The sequence below is a fragment of the Eurosta solidaginis genome, chromosome 2, assembly GCF_040869045.1.
Source record: "Eurosta solidaginis isolate ZX-2024a chromosome 2, ASM4086904v1, whole genome shotgun sequence".
Classification (NCBI taxonomy): domain Eukaryota; kingdom Metazoa; phylum Arthropoda; class Insecta; order Diptera; family Tephritidae; genus Eurosta; species Eurosta solidaginis.
The window spans coordinates 304,202,709-304,222,337 of NC_090320.1; the positions used below are offsets into that span (position 1 = coordinate 304,202,709).

The window sequence follows — 19,629 nt, forward strand, 5'->3', positions numbered from 1 at the left end:
GTTTTTGGCCTATCTTAACTTGAGACATAAAATATTTTGTATACGGCGTTTAGTCTTTCACTCAATTAACGCTTATTCTGCCTTGAATATTTTTTTCCAATTCTTTTTGTTTTGATTTTTTGGTGTTTTTTTTTTTTTTGAATGTTTTTGGTTAACCGGTTTTTTCGGTTTGAGTGACTTTCTTAATATAGGAAATACTCTCAAATATATGTACGCATGCACATACACAACTCGCAGTAGAGACAGTAGTTGCATATTCAATACATAAAATACCTATATACATAAATATATGCAGTATTTTCGATCAATATCGGCTATTTTCTTCTCTACTCAATTTAGAGCGCAACATTTAAAATATGCATCGGTGTTACTTTTGCAAATATATACATATCTATAAGTATAAATATATATACAGTATGCATATTTCATGCCCTAAATTATTTTAAGCAACACATAACAGCATGTAGACTAAAGGGCTAATTAAACTTCCTTAACCCTAACGCCATAGTCGTAACCATACCCATATCCATAACCATCTCCATTGTGATCGATTAATGGTGCCTTAACCTAAAAATCGTGAAAAATTCATTAAAATGAAGAAAACGCAAAAAATTACACACTTAGTCATAACGTATCCAAAACAATGAATAAAATCTACAAAAAGTTATTAATATCACCAACTCAAATATTTTTAGGTTATGGATATGGCGAGAAACCAAAAACCAATTGTTTGGCTATGGTATGGTGATGGCGTTAGCGTTATGGTATGACACCATTAATCGATTACATTGATTTCCATAAGGCAGGTTCGATCAGCTGTTTTATCTGGTTATGGTTTTATGGTTATAAGTCACCATTGATTGGCCCTTAAAACTTAAATGATTTATGCACACATAAAAACTTTTTTTTTGAGTCACTTAAAAAAAAATATTCATACTCATGGCTAAGAAAATACGCTCAGTATTCAAAATCGACTTCTTAAATCCCCGTCGCATAAGCACTTTTTCATATAGGTAGATGAGTTCAACGCAATCTTATAGATGATGAGTAGATTGCAAGTATTTTTATGGAGAACGGCAGATTGAACGACGCTGGCACCATCTGACATGAAAAATTAGCCACCTTCGAACTTTTGTTGCATGTAAAGCATAAAAAGAATTCGTCGCTTGCTTTGACTGAAGGCGCTTCCACACTTTGCATATGAAATTATTTTTCCCACTTGCTGGTACTTTTCTAACATTTTTCACAGTTAAAAAGTGGAACTTAACAAAGGAATATGACATAAAACATGTTACCCCCAGCGGGTTAGGGGGTTAGAATATACCCGCGGTAGGTAGGCCTGTCGTAAGAGGCGACTAAAATACCAGATTCAAGGGGTTGTGTAGCGCAACCTTTTCAGGCATGACAGGCATGCCTACCGCGGTTATATTCTAACCCCCTAACCCGCTGGGGTTAGATTGCTCATTATTATATGTGTGCTAAATCAAACCGAAAGTCTGAAACTCCTTAATACATTTCTCGATGTAATGAATTGATTTCAGAACAGTGTACATGGGTAGCATTCTACTAACTCAGGATGAAGGATACATTTTATCAGCATGTTATTGTTGTCCACTCATGGAGTTGTCAGATAGTGATGACTAAGGAAAGTAAACCATGAAAGTTCCAACAAGACTCGGCATCCTCTCACAAACCAATAATGGGTAAAAAAGTGGTTGCTATATGTACTTCGCTTCGTCCACATAGTGGCTTTAGGCGAATCCGGCGAGCTGCTTCATCCGTATCTGAAAGTGAAAGTAATCGCAACAGAGAACACCGACAAAAAAGTGATACAGTCGTAACCTTCAGTTTGGGCTTAGGATGTCTCGAATTTGTTTGAAAAGAAATTTCACGCAAGTCTCGGTGTCTCTCGTAAAGCTCACGAGTTTCTCGAGACTCAATTTAATTGCTCTATTGGCAGTTTAATCGATCTCTTCTGAAGCACAATCGAAAATGTCAACTAAACCAATAGCAAAAAACATCAGAATGCATAGAATACTTCCAATGCGGCCACTAAGTTGAATATAGAAAAGCTTGCGAGATTTAGGAGCATTTAGAGGTATGAAAATCTCGCCAGAAACCGACCTCTCGATTTCTCGGGTTTCGAAATTCTCGCCTGTGTTCGGAGGGAAATCGTAAACTCTAACTTGAGTAGGGATGCAAAGAATACATTTTCAAAACGCTTTGGTTTATGTCTTCTTTGAGCCACTTAAAGCTCTAAAACATACGATATTATCAACCCTGGGCTTGCAGTAGATGCTTATTTAATATAAACATTAAACAGGAGTCTTAAAACCACATCTCATTCATAGGCAAATGTTATTAAAATCGACATATTCAAAAATTCATACCTTAAATAAAAAAGTAAAAAGAAAAAAAAATACTCACTCGGATTATTATTTCCTTCTACCCAATGCGTTGCTGCCTGACAACCGAACGTTGCACGACTAATGCCTTTACAGCAGGACCAACGTTTACCAGTCCAAAGACCAGGATGATAACGATATGACTTGGGTGTGTTTGTTCCTTCACAAACTAAAAAAACAAAATGTGATTCATTAAATCGGCCCAAAAATGTATAAATTATAACAAAATTCCACCTTGTCTTATGGCACGTATCCAATCATCGCGTTCCTTCTCAGTACTTGCTAATAAATATAAAATATACTGTGGCACAGAACGTCCAGACTGTTGTTGTTGATCATTGTTGGAAGACTCACAGTAACCAACTTGAAATGGAAAACCCTAAAAAAATTAAGAGATGCTTTATTTGCAAAATCAAAATGATTATTACAACAATATAAAAAAATACGCAATCAAGCTACTTTGTACACCACTTACACTCGGCGCAAAAGGATCTCCACCCTCGCCGCTAACAATAGCAGTTTCGACTATGCGAACGCCCTTCACTGGTACCCGACCACGCTCCCGACGCCGCTGGAAACAGAAAATATATTTAATTCACACAGTTGTAACAAAATTTTGTTTAACTAATTTTCATAAAAATAGTACAAACGGCGATACAATGCCGATCATATTGTTGGTTGATTTTCATTAAAATGTTAATTTAATAAAAATAATTCTTGCACGAAAATAACTCTTTAGAGCTTAAAGCCCCAACTTTTGTTGCGACACTTTTAATTTTTTTATATAATTGGCGGGATCTAAAATTTGTAGACGATTTCGAATGGCATATACAGTTTATAGAGAAGCATTTCATACCCTCCAAGGTTCACTGAGGAGCACTGCCGAGCGATGACCCCGTTAAAAAAAGGATATTTTAAAAACTTTTATCAGTGACCGTACCAGTTATGACTTTTATAATAAGTGTATCAAAAAGGTTTTGAAAAAGTGTAACATTTTGGAAATTTATTGTCGCATAAATGAGCACTTTTAACGTTATTAGCGTCAACCATTCAAATAATCAAGTACTTTCTTTTTGTAACCGGTCACATTTTTTTAAGTTTGTTTTTTGTAGCGTTTTTTAACGGTTATTTTTGCCGAACCGCTTAATTTTTTTAAAACCTGTTACTTTTTTAAATCTTTAAATAATCAGTTTTTTGAAAGCCGGTTTCTTATTTGAAATTTATATCTTTTTTGGAACCAAGGCTTTTTTTTTGGACAAAGTTAATATTTTAGGACTGGTAACTTTTTTGAAAACTTCGGTTTTTTTCTAAACTGACTGCTTTTTTGGAACCGGTTTTTTTTTGGTTCAGAGGAGGGATGGCGGATGCCAATCGGCCGGTAAATATACTCATACCCCAAATTTGGCGGTGACATCAGTGTCCGAACGATCGGTGGATCGGTAATTGGAGCGCCGTTGTTAAAAGGATCTTTCGATCGATGAATCGTGACCCGATTTTCAAATAACCGATGGATGGATGAATATCGAAACAGTGATAAAAATCGAGTGAAGGTTTTGTGTAAGATTTTGAGGAGCTAAAGCGCCGGCTACAGTACTGACCTAGGCAATTGAAAAGTAAAGTCCTATGTTACGAATAAGGCACGTCTCTCATCACACCTGATGATTAGCTGTACGAGCTTTAAGATAGAACTCCAAAAACAGCCTTTCGGACGTTGGTACCAGGGTGTTGTAGAATTTCACCTCTTTTATCAGCATTTCATGTGCACAGCTTAAAAACGAGTTAAAACCGCTTATTTGGCAATGTCTGTAAGGATACTCATGGAGTTGTAGCTTTATGCAGGTAGGCCATATTTTAGAATGCCGCCTAGGCCATATTTTAGAATGGAATAAAGACGCTTCGGCCAGTAGGTATAGCAGAGGAAATGCGTTCCTTCATGATTTTTTTGTACTCGGGGACGAAAATCGTTGCTTGTTTAGCCCTACTGTTCGAGATTATGTATAAGATTTAAGAGCAAAGAACATCTCGCTCATTTACTTCAATAGTGTCATAACTCAAAAAACACAATTTTCCAGGAGAGCCATTCAAAGATTTTAAATGCCATATGTTGCGTATATAAAGGCATATTTTCATTTTTATAGCACGTGGTAAATTTTTAAGTGATCACAAAGATTTTTTTATACAACATGGATCATGATATTGGGTACTCAAAGTCATGTTTTTTGAGTTATGACACTATTGAAGTAAATGAGCGATCTGAGCTAAAAAAGCTTAGGAAAACTGTTGAGCTCATTAGGATTTTACCTTTTATCGGTATTTTTATAATTACTTTATGTGAGAAATTGAGCTCAAAAAAAAAAAAAAAACTGTGTGTAAATTTAGTACTATTAAATTTTATTATACTCAGCGTGCTTTGCACACAGAGTATATAACTTTGATTGGATAACGGTTGGTTGTACAGGTATAAAGGAATCGAGATAGATATAGACTTCATATATCAAAATCATCATTATCGAAAAAAAAAATTGATTGAGCCATGTCCGTCCGTCCGTCCGTTAACACGATAACTGGAGTAAATATTGAGATAATTTCACCAAATTTGTTACACGAGCTTATCTGGACCCAGAATGAGCGAAATCGGATGATAACCACGCCCCCTTTTTATATACATATATAACATTTTGGAAAACACAAAAAACCTGATTATTTAGTAAATAATACACCGAGAATGTTGAAATTTGACACGTGGACTGAGACTCTTGATAAAAATTTGAAAAAAATATTTAAAATGGGCGTAGCACCGCACACTTGTAATAAAATCAATTTTACAAATATTATTAATCATGAACCAAAAATCGTTAAACCTATCGTAACAAAATTCGGCACAGTGGTTGCCTTTACTATAAGGAATGCTTTGAAGAAAAATTAACGAAATCGGTTAAGGACCACGCCTACTTTTATATAAAAGATTTTTAAAAGGGTCGTGGACCAAAATAATAAGCTATATCTTAGCGAAAAAGTTCTTTGTGTCAATAGAATTTTACTTTCTAAATTGAATTTTAACATTAAATTGGAAAACACTAAAATTTTTGAAAATCGGCGTGGCACCGCCCTTTTTATGACTAAGAAATTTTTTATGTTTCGGGAGCCATAACTCGAAGAAAAATTAACATATCGTAATGAAATTGTGTACACATATTTTCCTTATAGCACAAAATATTTCTAGTAAAAATGGATGGGATAGGTTAAAGACCACGGCAACTTAGATATAAAACAAGTTCAAAAGGGTCGTAGACTAGAATTATAAGCTATAACTTAGCAAAAAATAGTTTTTAATCAATGATATTTCACTTATCAAGTTTTATTGTAAGAGGAAATGGGGAGACACTTTTTTTTAAAAAGGGCGGTGCCACGTGTTATATAGAAAAGTAATAAAATGTACAATTGAAGCTTACGCTGAGTATATAATGTTCGGTTACACACGAACTTAGACACCTTTACTTGTTTTTTTTTTTTAATTTTAAAATAGTTGATAACACTACTCAATCGCAAAAACATAACAGACGTGAACACATATGTACATACATACAAACATACAAAATTAACAGATTTATTTAACCTGTAAAAAGGTGTTTAAATAATCAGCTTCTTGTATGTGTAAGTTCACTGAACCCCGATCCAACTTATTACGCATATTCGTACTTGCACTATGCTTTAATGCTGAATAGACACCCAAACAGCAACAATAATAACTCAGTATAGATTTAAAAGGTAAGCAAGTGCGGGGTAGGCGTATGAGAAATACTCAGACACAGCCAATTTGCCACTTACTCTTATTCCAATGTAGAAAATGTCAAAGGAGTCTCACCTTTGATTAAATTTCTATGACTTGTGATTAGAAACAAGTAAGGAAGGCTAAGTTCGGGTGTAACCGAACATTACATACTCAGCTGAGCGCTTTGGAGACAAAATAAGGGAAAATCACCATGTAGGAAAATGAACCTAGGGTAACCCTGGAATGTGTTTGTATGACATGGGTATCAAATGGAAGGTATTAAAGAGTATTTTAAAAGGGAGTGGGCCATAGTTCTATAGGTGGACGCCATTTAGGGATATCGCCATAAAGGTGGACCAGGGGTGACTCTAGAATGCGTTTGTACGATATGGGTATCAAATTAAAGGTATTAATGAGAGTTTTAGTTGTATATGTGAAGTCGTTTTCGAGATATCGACCAAAATGTGAACCAGGGTGACCCAGAACATCATCTGTCGGGTACCGCTAATTTATTTATATATGTAATACCACGAACAGTGTTCTTGCCAAAATTCCAAGAGCTTTTGATTTCGCCCTGCAGAACTTTTTCATTTTCTTCTACTTAATATGTTATGTGTCACACCCATTTTACAAAGATTTTTCTAAAGTTTATATTTTGCGTCAACAAACCCATCCAATCACCATGTTTCATCCCTTTTTTCATATTTTGTATGGAATTATGGCATTTTTTTTTCATTTTTCGATATTTTCGATATCAAAAAAAGTGGGCGTGGTCATAGTCGGATTTCGCCCATTTTTAATTCAGATAAGTACGTAAACTAAATTTAGTAAAGATATATCGATTTTTCCTCAAGTTATCGTGTTAACGGCCGAGCGGAAGGACAGACGGTCGACTGTGTATAAAACCTGGGCTTGGCTTCAACCGATTTCGCCTATTTTCAAATAAAACAGTTACCGTCATAGAATCTATGCCCCTACCAAATTTCAGAAGGATTGGTAAATTTTTGTTCGACTTATGGCATTAAAAGTATTCTAGACAAACTAAATGAAAAAGGGCGGAGCCATGCCCATTTTGAAATTTTTTTTATTTTTGTATTTTGTTTACCATATCATTACTGGAGTTGAATGTTGAAATAATTTACTTATATACAGTGAAGATATTCAATTTTTTGTTAAAATTCGACTTAAAAAAAGTTTTTTTTTTAAAACGTGGGCGTGTTCTTCATCCTATTTTGCTAATTTTTATTTAGCACATGTATAGTAATAATAGTAACGTTCCTGCCTAATTTCATTATGATATCTTCAACGACTTCCAAATTACAGCTTGCAAAACTTTTAAATTACCTTCTTTTAAAAGTGGGCGGTGCCACGCCCAATGTCCAAAATTTTATTAATTTTCTATTCTGCGTCATATGGTCAACCCACCTACCAAGTTTCATCGCTTTATCCGTCATTGACAATGAATTATCGCATTTTTTCGGTTTTTCGAAATTTTCGATATCGAAAAAGTGGGCGTGGTTATAGTCCGATACCGTTCATTTTAAATAGCGATCTGAGATGAGTGCTCAGGAACCTATATACCAAATTTCATCAAGATACCTCAAAACTTACTCAAGTTATCGTGTTAACGGACAGTCGGACATGGCTCAATCAAATTTTTTTTCGATACTGATGATTTTGATATATGGAAGTCTATATCTATCTCGATTCCTTTATACCTGTACAACCAATCGTTATCCAATCAAAGTTTATATACTCTGTGTGCAAAGCACGCAGAGTATAAAAAGTCTATGCTATTAGGGATTTATACATAATTCTAATTTGAAATACTCGAAAATGAGTCCACCTCCAGTTTTAAAGCGCAAAATTTATTGTAAATAGCAGCTAAAATAAGTTTTAGTTTTTCAAGCTCAGCTACCGGTGTTGTATACTAAAATAGGCTGACTTTTTACTTCCGTATACAGATACACACTTCCGTACATACATACATAAATAGTATGTACATACACACTGTTACAAAAGTTTCTTTGGGTGGGGCTTTCGTGAAGATAGGTTTTGTGTTTTTTTCTATTCTTGTTCAACTTACAGCAACTGTGATCTATATTTTGGCCGACAGGAAAGTTCTTTAGTCTCGTTTAGTAGCAAATCCAATGTCCACTTTTATAATACCAAAACCACTGCTAAGTCCAAAGGTAGACCATTATTTATGGCATGGTTTACGCACGGTTTTCCACCACTCTTTTGTTGTATACATTTGGGCGTGTTTTTCACCAAAACATTTTCTGTATACAAAACATCGGACAGATGAGAATTTTTTATGCAAATGATTTATCTAAATTGATTTTTAAGTTTGATTTATTTTACGTCACTTTTAGTAATTGCTTTGTTTTATAACAACTATTCAATTTTATTTTTTATTTTTATTTTTTTAAATAAAATTTAAAACAGTTAGTTAATAATTACTTTTATAAAGCCTGATATGAAAGATTTAAAAGGCCATTATTAAGTAAGAAAGCTTTGAACATTTCATTTAAAACATTTTATCGCATTTTATTAAATAAATTTTTTAATTTTTGTTAGTGTGGCATAAATATTTTCACTGTTAGTCCAACTGGATTTTTATATTCATGTAAACGCTTCGACTACAGACAGTGAACTCGGCAGCGAACGAAAAGCATAAAACCGGAGCTTATTCCTGTTTACTAGCCAGGATTCGGGTTACTTTTTGGTTGAATGTTTGTTTGTATGTATGAATGTATGCATATGCCTGTGTATGTATCGATTGGAAAATAGAAATTCTACCAATATAGCATACCCAGCAAAGGGGTGGTTTCCCAATGTAGAGATTTTTACATATCTTGGGAAAACTTGATATGGAAAAAGAGAGGGTTGAGTTTTAAGCACAGAGAATATGTCATTGCCAGATGTAATTTATGCATCTAAGAAAACTAAAATACAATGATTCAATCACAAGAGGTTTGCTCGACTGACAATTTTTTTGAAAATTGCAGCCCATTTTGCTCCCAAATCGAACTGGCATCCGTTACCTGTGTTGTTTCTTTGCGATTTTTCGAAAAATATTAGTAGTAGAAATAGGAAGCAATTAGTTTACAAATACCGGATAAGTACATACGAACATACGAAACCTAAACCAATTCAAAATTCATCGTTCAACGTCAAAAAAGCGAATAGTAAATCGATTCACGTAAATATGTCATTAGTAAATAATGAAGATGCCATAACGAAAGGTACTCATTGAGCATGTTAACTTATTCACTCCGTATGTTCGAAACATTAGTCTGCATTTAAGAATTTGTTGAATCGGTTTATATTTGGAATATTATGTACATACTTATTTGATATATTCGAACCTCATGAGGTAGTATCAAACGAATGTGAATACTTCCATGAATACTTAACGGAAAAGAGCTTTCCGAATAAAAAGGTGGATACTCCCTGTGTAGCAGGACAGCACAAAAGCTTAACTCTTCCGTCAAAGTCAAGGCAGGAATATAAAGTTCTAAGACAATAATCAATTTTCTTTTATTTTTTTGTCAGTTCATTGCGGCTGCTGAGTAGAGTTTTACCCCATGTCGGCTGCCTGTTCAAAATCGTCCTATCTCAAAATATTTTTCAAACATTTTTCATTTCAGGATTTGTCACAAAAAAGAATTAGATTGAAGAACGCCTTATCTCAGAATGCTTTTCATTAGCTCCCTCTTATGACAAAATGCATTGAACTAATGCTCATATAGGGATTTTTTGAAACAAATTTTGCGATAGTGTATTTTTGAATAAAATTCTAACGTACGGCATTCTTCTAACAAATTCTGAAAGAATGACCAAACCAACATAACTCTTTATCAATTCACGAAATATTTAGTAGAAAATGAATTATTTTCCCCAAAACCTTTTGGCATTCACAAATTTATTATCACTACTAATATACTACTAAAGTTACTTTTCTACTCCAATTTTCGCTGAAGGGGATTAAATTATTCCCCGTTTTCCGTACTTCGTAAAAGCAAACCCGTCCAGATTTTTCAATTTGGGAGTGTCAAAGCTCTGTCATCATTGGAGAACAAACCTCTAGTAATTGAATCATGCTAAAGTGCTGTATAAAGTTTTTAAAAATAGCACTGGCACTATTACGTAGGTATTGTCAATCTGTACCTTTTTTACAAGTTTGCGGCCTATCTTATTTTTTTAAGTTAACTAAAATACGCTAATATGGGTATCAAACGAAAGTGTTTAATAAAATATGCAGGTGGAGTTGCCACCACCACACCACAATTCTATTTATAATAATAGTCAGGCTTCTTCTGAGTTTCTACTCCGTGCGAAGCGTAAAACAATTCTGATAGCCGATTTCCTGGTGGCGTTCTCAATTTCGACAAGTTCGAATCGATTTCGATATGTTTTTAGGTCGCTTTTATTTTTATTCATAGATGCAGTTTAGTACTGTTACTAGTTTGTGGTACATGTACACCTTTGCAATCACAGTTTGAAAGCAACTCATCCAAACCATCTTTTTTTAAATTAAATAATTGCTCAACATAAATATACTGGGGCCGCCAGGTCTGGGGATCCAAAGGAACTCGCTCTTTACGACCATACTGTATATGTCGAAAGGCCGGCTAGCAACTGAACGTCCCGGGAGGAGCGTATTCCATCAAAGAAGAAGGTTTGGCGCAAAGATGAAACCTGCAGGGCAGCTTGAATTAGATTGCCAGTCAACCCTTGTCTTGATTTTGATCTAGGTGTTCTAAAATTCGAGGTGCGGCCAACGCTGAAATGGACCAAAAGCGCTTTAAACATAGTCAAATGGCAGCGTAGCAGAGATGTCAAGAAGGTTTAATGTGGTCGTGAACGTCCCGGGAGGAGTGTATTCCATCAAAGAAGAAGGTTTGGCGCAAAGATGAAACCTGCAGGGCAGCTTGAATTAGATTGCCAGTGAACCCTTGTCTTGATTTTGATTTACTTACTTACTTACTTACTTAATTGGCGCTTAACCGTCTAAACGGTTATGGCCGTCCAACAAGGCGCGCCAGTCGCTCCTTCGCTCCGCCAACCGGCGCCAATTGGTCACACCAAGGGAGTTTAAATCGTTTTCCACCTGGTCCTTCCAACGGAGTGGGGGCCGCCCTCTACCTCTGCTTCCATAGGCGGGTTCCGATAGAAACACTTTCTTGGCCGGAGCATCATCTTTCATTCGCATAACATGGCCTAGCCAGCGCAGCCGCTGCGTTTTAATTCGCTGGACTATGTTGATGTCTGCGTATAGCTCGTACAGCTCATCATTAAATCTTCTTCGGTACTCGCCATCGCCAACGCGTAGAGGTCCATAAATCTTTCGAAGAACTTTTCTCTCGAACACTCCCAAAGCCGCTTCATCTGCTGTTGTCATGGTCCATGCTTCTGCCCCATATAGCAGGACGGGTACGATAAGTGACTTGTAGAGTATGATTTTCGTTCGCCGAGAGAGGACTTTACTTTTCAATTGCCTACCTAGTCCAAAGTAGCATTTATTGGCAAGATTGATTCTTCGCTGGATTTCAGTGCTGATGTTGTGCTAATGTTGATGCTGGTTCCCAAATAAACGAAGTCTTTTACTATTTCGAAATTATGGCTGCCAACAGTAGCGTGGTTGCCAAGGCGCATATGCGCTGACTCTTTGCTCGATGACAGCAGGTACTTCGTTTTGTCCTCATTCACCATCAAACCCATCTTTACCGCTTCTTTTTCCAGCTTGGAGTAAGCAGAACTAACAGCGCGGGTGTTTAGGCCGATGATATCAATGTCATCAGCATATGCCAGTAATTGCACGCTTTTATAGTATATTGTTCCAGTGCGGTTAAGTTCTGCAGCTAGTATAATTTTCTCCAGCATCAAATTAAAGAAATCGCACGATAGGGGGTCACCCTGTCTGAAACCTCGTTTAGTTTCGAACGGCTCGGAGAGGTCCTTCCCAATTCTGACTGAGCTGATGGTGTTGCTTAACGTCATTTTGCACAGCCGTATAAGTTTTGCGGGGAAACCAAATTCAGACATAGCGGCATATAGGCAGCTCCTTTTCGTGCTGTCGAAGGCGGCTTTAAAGTCGACGAAGAGGTGATGTGTGTCGATTCTCTTTTCACGGGTTTTTTCCAAGATTTGGCGCATTGTGAAAATCTGGTCGATGGTAGATTTACCAGGTCTGAAGCCGCACTGATAAGGTCCAATCAGCCGGCTCACGGTGGGCTTCAATCTTTCGCACAATACACTTGAAAGGACCTTATATGCGATATTAAGAAGGCTGATTCCACGATAGTTGGTGCATTTTGCAGTATCCCCCTTCTTGTGGACTGGGCAAAGAACACTTAGATTCCAACCGTCGGGCATGCTTTCGTCCGCCCATATTTTGCTAAGAAGCTGCTGCATGCGCCTTACCAACTCCTCGCCGCCCAACTTGAATAGCTCCGCAGGCAATCCATTTTGATTTAAAAATAATAAATGTAAGGCGCGATAACCTCCGAAGAGATCTAAGGCCGAGCTTCTCTTCCAATTTGCGTCGTGCTCCTCTTGATTTTTCCCTACAAATTGGCCGGACGGGACCTACATGTTTTATGCCGACTCCGAACGGCATCTGCAAGGCAGATGAGTTTTCACTGAGAGCTTTTCATGGCAGAAATACAATCGGAGCGCTTGCCAGACACTGCCGAGGGGCGACCCCGCTTAGAAAAATTTTCTTCTAATTGAAAAATCTTATTTCTAAAATTTTGATGTTGCTTTGCCCGGGAGTTGAACCCAGGGCATACGGTGTGATAGGCGGAGCACGCTACCATCACACCACGGTGGCCGCATTTTGATTTAGGTGTTCTAAAATTCGAGGTGCGGCCAATGCTGAAATGGACCAAAAGCGCTTTAAACATAGTCAAATGGCAGCGTAGCAGAGATGTCAGGAAGGTTTAATGTGATCGTTGTAATCGTTCCCGAGATGGTCGGACTAGTACCTTAATGGTGCTTTGTTACCGGAACGTACTGGATCTATATCCGGCAAAGGACCATCAACATCGATAACATTTCCCAAAACCTTCGGGGAGTATCTTCGTCGGTAATACAACAACAACTCCATCACCTTAGGCTGTTTTTAGGTTGGGACTGTTAATGCATACCCTGGGTCACAGCCGGCGTTCTCTTCCCTGCGTTAATTGTTGACCGTTAACACGATCAATGGCTGCAGAGCCAACTCTTAATAATTTTTGACCAATTCTACAGTATAAACATTTGCAAGTGCGTATCTATGTTAAATTTCTATTTTCGGGAACGGGGTCTCCAACAAGCTACATTTTATTTTGTTTCAAACACCCCTTTGTAGACTGGAATGGTACTTCCGTACAATGTTTATAATGTGTATGTATGTATACAGTTACCGCTGTACAATCTTGATAAGGGTTGTATATCAAGGTAGCCGGTAAATTTCCAACGTGTTGCATCAGCTCTATGCAGATTATGCAACATAAACATTGCATCTGGTATTTACGCTGGCTGATAAAAATGGCACTTGAATTACGATATAGAGATACTGCAAGAATTACATAGAAGTCGACTTCGTATGGCTGACAAAATTCCTTTGGAATGAATTCATATTCTTATGTACATATGTATGTACTGATTGCTTATAGAAATGTTTTTAATTCTACTATAATCGTGATTCAAATTATAAATTTGATTTTTAATAGCATATATTATATATGTATGTATTTATATATACATACACATGCATACTTAGGAATGTGTGTAAAACGGGTGTAGTATTGCTCTATTTATTTTCTTTAAAACGGATAACGAACCTTATTGCATCTGCTTCATTATTTTTACTAAGCCTCATTTATCTAAATGGGTAATGCCATCTCAAATGCTTTCACATCGTGGGTGAATTATGAATTTGAAAGTTTGTGGGAATTTTCAGATGTTTTTTCTTTGGGGCTCACTCTTGGCAGAATTGGTTGGCGAGTTTGGATCTACTTTTATTCTTCCATTTTTGTATTTATTATTACTCTAAGAATATTTGTACAGATTTAATCAAATTGGTCTTATTCTGAAACTATTTTATTTGTGGATTGATTGATGAATTTGGTACATGGTGCGAGGCAATCAATTTTGGGAAAGTGACAAGATCCACCCGCTTTCCACTCCTGGGCTAATTGTGAGTATTTTAGGGTTATTTTGAAACTACTTCGGGATCTTTCCCCATTGTTTTAAGACTCATATAGAAATTATATTGGGATAATGTCGGGACTTTTTCTTATTAGATTCTGTTCAGTATCGTTTCGGCATGATTTCGTATAGTTTTTAGGATCATATTGGAACTATTTCCAGATAATTTTAGGAATTTTTAAACACTTTCGTATCACATTTCAAGATCATTGCTAATTTCTTTTCAGATCATTTCGGTACCACCTTCGAGATAATATTAGGACAGTTTCGAGGGAACATTACGTTCACGATAATTTCCAAAAAATATCGGGATTGTTTTAGGGACCATAATAGGGATAGCGCCATATAATTCCAGCTCTTGTTTCGGATCGTTATTATATATTTTTAAAAATATGTAGTTTGGCAGATTCATATTAATAGTTTGATAAAATAGGTTTTCGACCCGATATGGCCCAGATTAAAATTTTGAATTAAACGAAATTTGACATTTATTTTCTTTGTTCGAACGGAGTTACGAGTACAGAGATAAATAATTAGGTGGTTAGAAAGAGCTGCAAAAAGATATTTTAAGGTCGAACCGTTTAATAATGGATTTACCCCAAGGCAAACGTGCGGACACATTTTATATATAGTGTGCTGCATTTGTTGATTCCTCTGTAACAATGAGAAATCACAGTTTTTTAAACGGTTTTATTTAGCTTGAGTTGACAGGCCGGCCGTTGTGAACGAATCTTGCAATTGAAATTTAAGTAACTTCCCGATAAGCTACAAGCTTGGAACTTGGAATATAGTTCAGAACCCGATGATATTTGGAACACATAATACATATATGAATAGAAAGCGACCTATGATGCCCGATTTGGCTCATATTTGGAACAAATATTGCATACAGTCCAGTAGAAGTGACATCAAAATATTTTGGAGTTGGAGGAGGGACAAGCATACGTGGCGCAGTCGAGTAAAGTCTTTGGAAGGATTATGTATTGAGGACTTAGGTTGTAACAAAATGTCAGGAAAGAGTCCTTGTAATAATGAGTCACTAAATGAACTAAATAGAATGAGAAATAACAGGCAATTAAATAAAGACTAAAAACTTGAAAATAAAATAATTAAAAAAAAAAATGTTAAGTTAAACGGTTTTATTGAAAACAATACTTACATGAAATAATAATCATACGAAAAGCTAGAAAATAATTAGGTAGGTCCTAGGTACTAGTCATCACACTCCTTATCAATCTAGGGCGTTGATCAGACAATTAAATAAAAGTGTTGGACGCGTCATATTTCTATTGATAGTCATAACTAAAACATTTTTAGAAATTTCACGCGCCCAACGCTTTTATTTAATTGTCTGATCAACGCCCTAGATTGATAAGGAGTGTGATGACTAGTACCTAGGACCTACCTAATTATTTTCTAGCTTTTCGTATTATTATTATTTCATGTAAGTATTGTTTTCAATAAAACCGTTTAACTTAAAAATTTTTTTTTAATTATTTTATTTGTTCCCTTATGACAGATATAAAGACTTGTTCATATTTATGAAATATTAAAAAAAAAAAACAAAAAAAAACTAAAATATATTAAAACATACCTCAACATTTTCCATATCAAAATAGGATAATGACTTTTTCGTAAGTTCAAACCACCGTTGTTTATAATTGACTGGCGTAAAGCGTTTCTTATTTTGCGCGCGCTTCACCATCGATCCACTTTTAACAACATCATATAATCTCTCCGATACTTTATCCATTCTGCTTTGAAATGATTTGCTACTGCATACAGTTGAAGTTGAGGAACGAATACTGCCATGGTTGGAACGCTGCATGTCTGCCAACCGCAGTTGTTTTGCCAAATTGGAGAAGATTGAAGAGTGATTGTTACTTGAGGGTAGCACCTTACGTTTTTATGCAGCCTGATTTTCATCGGTTATGATTTTGAATGAAACGACGGGCTGTGAAGTGTTTAAGCAGAAAAAAGTGCATATTAGTTTAAATATAAATGGAAAACTATATATATAATTTTAATATTTACAAAACTTTATTCTAAAACATAAATGCACCGCAATATGTAATATTTATAAATATTGTACTGTTCCCATCATGGATTTCATTTGGCAGCTGTAGCTCGGACACGTAGGTAAAATAAACATGAAATTAGATAACAGAAATGCGCATGATGCAGTTGTATTTTTTGGTGCTGTGGAGAGTAAACAATAAAAGTATGTACTTGCGTTCAGCTGTTCATATATTCATAATCAAGCAGAAGTTCATTTTTAAAATCGTCAACTCAGAGTGCTCTCGATCTCAGTTTATCAATGTGAAGATGAAGGTTTTGGAAAACGGAGTAGTTTGTTAGAACTCATAAGCATGTTCTAAAGTCTTAATATTCATTACGTTCGACTAAATTTGAAGCTCAGCCGACACTTCCTACGTTACCCGGTTCTTTGTACCGCAGCGAATCGGGATTTTTCCGACCAAGGGCTGCCGTTTCAGTGTAGCGGCTTAAAAAGTTCAATGTGGTCATATTAAATCGTTCCCAAGATGGTCGGGCTTGTACCTTAATGGTGCTTGCTGCCGGAACGTACCGGATCATATCCCGCAAAGGATCACCGATATCGATACACTACACACCTGCCACAACAACAACAACATAATGCTCCCCAAAACCTATCCAAATTGTTGTTTAACTTCTGCAAATTTTCTTGGGGCGCCTGTCTTGAAAAATACTTGGCCAACTGCCTAAGGGGGAAAATGTGTTGGATGTTATGGATACCAGGACACTTAGGGATTAAAGGAAACGAATTAGCAGACGACGCCGCCAAAAAAGCAAATCAGTTGCCATTAATATCAGAAGTTTCATGTTTAAGAACGATTATCACAAACTTACAAAAAATCCAGTAAAGAGAAAGTAAACAAAAAATGGTCCCTATCAGAATCTTTTTTAACCAAACATAACAGCAACATCGATCGTCCAAAATACAATCAAAACTTCACCCGAAACGACTACATCATCATAGCTCGCATGAGAGTCGGTGTAACAAAGTTCTCGTCAGAGCACCACTTTGTACAGTCACAGTCAAGAGAATGAACGTGGTGCGGAACGATCCTGAGCATCGAACATATACTCAAATTTTGCACGGTACCAAGAGACCAAAATATCAATCTAACAAAAGCTCAACACTGCAGCCAAGACAATACTAAAAAACTTCTCAAAGACGCACTAAATATACATAGTTTTCTTCACGAAGTGTAAATTAGTTTTTCCCCGGGGCAATATGGCCCGGCCCCAAAATATACTTTATAAATATAGAATAAATAAATAAATGTTGGATCTGCCATCAAATTGTAGTTTCAACATGAAATGATCTGGACAGTTAGTCTCTTAATACAGCTGTGGACCAACGGGCTGTACTTGTTTAGAGAAAGCGATTCAAGCAGGTATCTGCAAAATACCGACAGTAACAACTAGCGTCTGTGGGGTTTTAACCGATTTTTAACAGTGAAAACTTTTTCTTTAAGAATATTATTTTCCAGCAGTATATAATGTAAGTAGTTTAAATTATGACTCCTATAGTAATAAAAAATTATGGTAACCTTTTACCAGACGGTGCACCACTTAATTTTTATAAAAAATTATCAAAGGTGGTATCAAAAGACGCGCCTCGACGTCAGTTTTAAGAATCCGAAAGCGGAAATCAATGACTCCAATAGGGTCCGAAATATGGGACCCGATCCATAGTTTTTTTGCATAAAACACCTTTCTGCGTTGGCGGCCTTTGGCCGCGCTTATAAAAATTTACCCTGGGTGGGTCCGACACCGGTTTGGGGATCAAAACTAAATGCGCACAGAACACCTCTCTGCATTAGTGTGTGGGTGTGTGCAACAAATCTGAGAAAATACAACAGCCACATGAAAATTAGAACCGATTTTTTACTTATATCTTTTGACAGAAATAAAAATTTCCCGATTCTAAAAGCGGAGGTCAAGACGCGTCTTTTGGTACCACCTTTTATAATTTTTGATAAAAATTAGGTGGTGCACCGCCTTGTAAAACGTTACCAAAAATTATTTTCCATATTATTTTCACGGAAGAATTACTCCATTCCATAATCGCAGCATTTGCGAAATGATGATCTTTCTATGTTATTTAGTTCTGCATCAATTGGCTGATCTCAATAACAAGAACCTGCAATGACTTGTGGTAATGTGCAGGCATGTGGTCATTTACTTCATTATTCCAGCTGAAGTTCCCCTTTCACATCAACGAAAGAAATTGCTTGATAAGATCAGCAAAATATAAGACTCAGCTTACTACCGAGTTTCTGCATCGATTTGACCTAAACATTATTTACTGATAGAAAACAAGCCAAATCATGAAAAAATTCCAACCGAGGGCTCGAATTCGAATTCTAGGAATTTCACACTCATTCTCTATGCCTTTTCCCCTCTTCACTTCTGACCTAAGATTTTGGACTGTTCGGCTATTTCGGCACACACAAAAAGCTTTGTGCTTCCTTTCATAGTACAACAATTCGAATAACTTGAAATTATTTTGTTTAGCGGCTTTGTCGTTTCGAAAGTTCAGTTAAAAATTCACCTTGTTATTGGAACACAATTTCTGCTTTATGTATTTAATTCGAAAAAACATTCCACAGTAAAAACTTTACAAAATTTAAGCCCGACTTCAGCCACTCTTCTTCTTACCCGCTGTGCAGGCGCGAGCTCATTTTTTCCTTTGTCTACTTTCCAGCTGCATTTATCATTTTTTCTTATTCCTCTTTCGCGCACCGGGTTGCCAGATTTTAATTTTTTCGCATGGTGAATGGGGAGATGGTATTGTCAAAGAGAATAGATATACAAGAGGGCGCACTGTAGAGTTTCTACATGGCGTTGAAACAAGTTGGTGTTCCTCTAGAAAAATCAGATTAGGTTTTCACCATGCGTTTTGTTATTCTGTCCGCACCAGCCTGAGCTGTCATTTTTATTTCTTTCTTGTTTCGTTCGTGCGCGCGGCCATTTTTGACACTTTTGTTTGTTTATATTTTCATTTGCATAGTTTTTTTGGTTATCCAAAGAAAACAAGTGTTTTTCTAATTGATCGGTTAATCGTGATTTTGTGCTGTTGTGACTAATAAAACTTTACAAATTGAATTTTAAAATGCAAAAGAAAATTGTTAAGTGATGGTGCAAATGTAGATTTGTGTAATAAAGATTTTATAAATGTGCAGAAGTGAAAATAGGTAGGTACCG

The 19,629-nt window shown here is 36.2% G+C and overlaps 1 protein-coding gene across 4 annotated transcripts in view; it reads right to left on the minus strand.

Annotated features, from left to right (window-relative positions):
- The window catches only part of Btk (tyrosine-protein kinase Btk29A), a 75,194-nt gene extending 56,087 nt beyond the window's left edge, over positions 1 to 19,107 (minus strand). Inside the window, exons 1-7 of one of the 4 annotated variants that reach the window (XM_067768908.1) lie at positions 18,977 to 19,064; positions 16,606 to 16,879; positions 16,411 to 16,496; positions 15,971 to 16,330; positions 2,881 to 2,976; positions 2,640 to 2,784; positions 2,428 to 2,574 (exon numbers count right to left, since the gene is read on the minus strand). In XM_067768908.1, the coding sequence (XP_067625009.1) occupies positions 2,428 to 2,574; positions 2,640 to 2,784; positions 2,881 to 2,976; positions 15,971 to 16,204 (622 nt within the window). In that variant the 5' untranslated portion in view covers positions 16,205 to 16,330; positions 16,411 to 16,496; positions 16,606 to 16,879; positions 18,977 to 19,064. Of the gene's footprint in view, positions 1 to 2,427; positions 2,575 to 2,639; positions 2,785 to 2,880; positions 2,977 to 15,970; positions 16,331 to 16,410; positions 16,576 to 16,605; positions 16,880 to 18,976 lie in introns of all 4 variants that reach the window. The other 3 variants (XM_067768907.1, XM_067768909.1, XM_067768906.1) reach the window with 3 other exon arrangements.
- Positions 19,108 to 19,629: the final 522 nt, after the last annotated feature.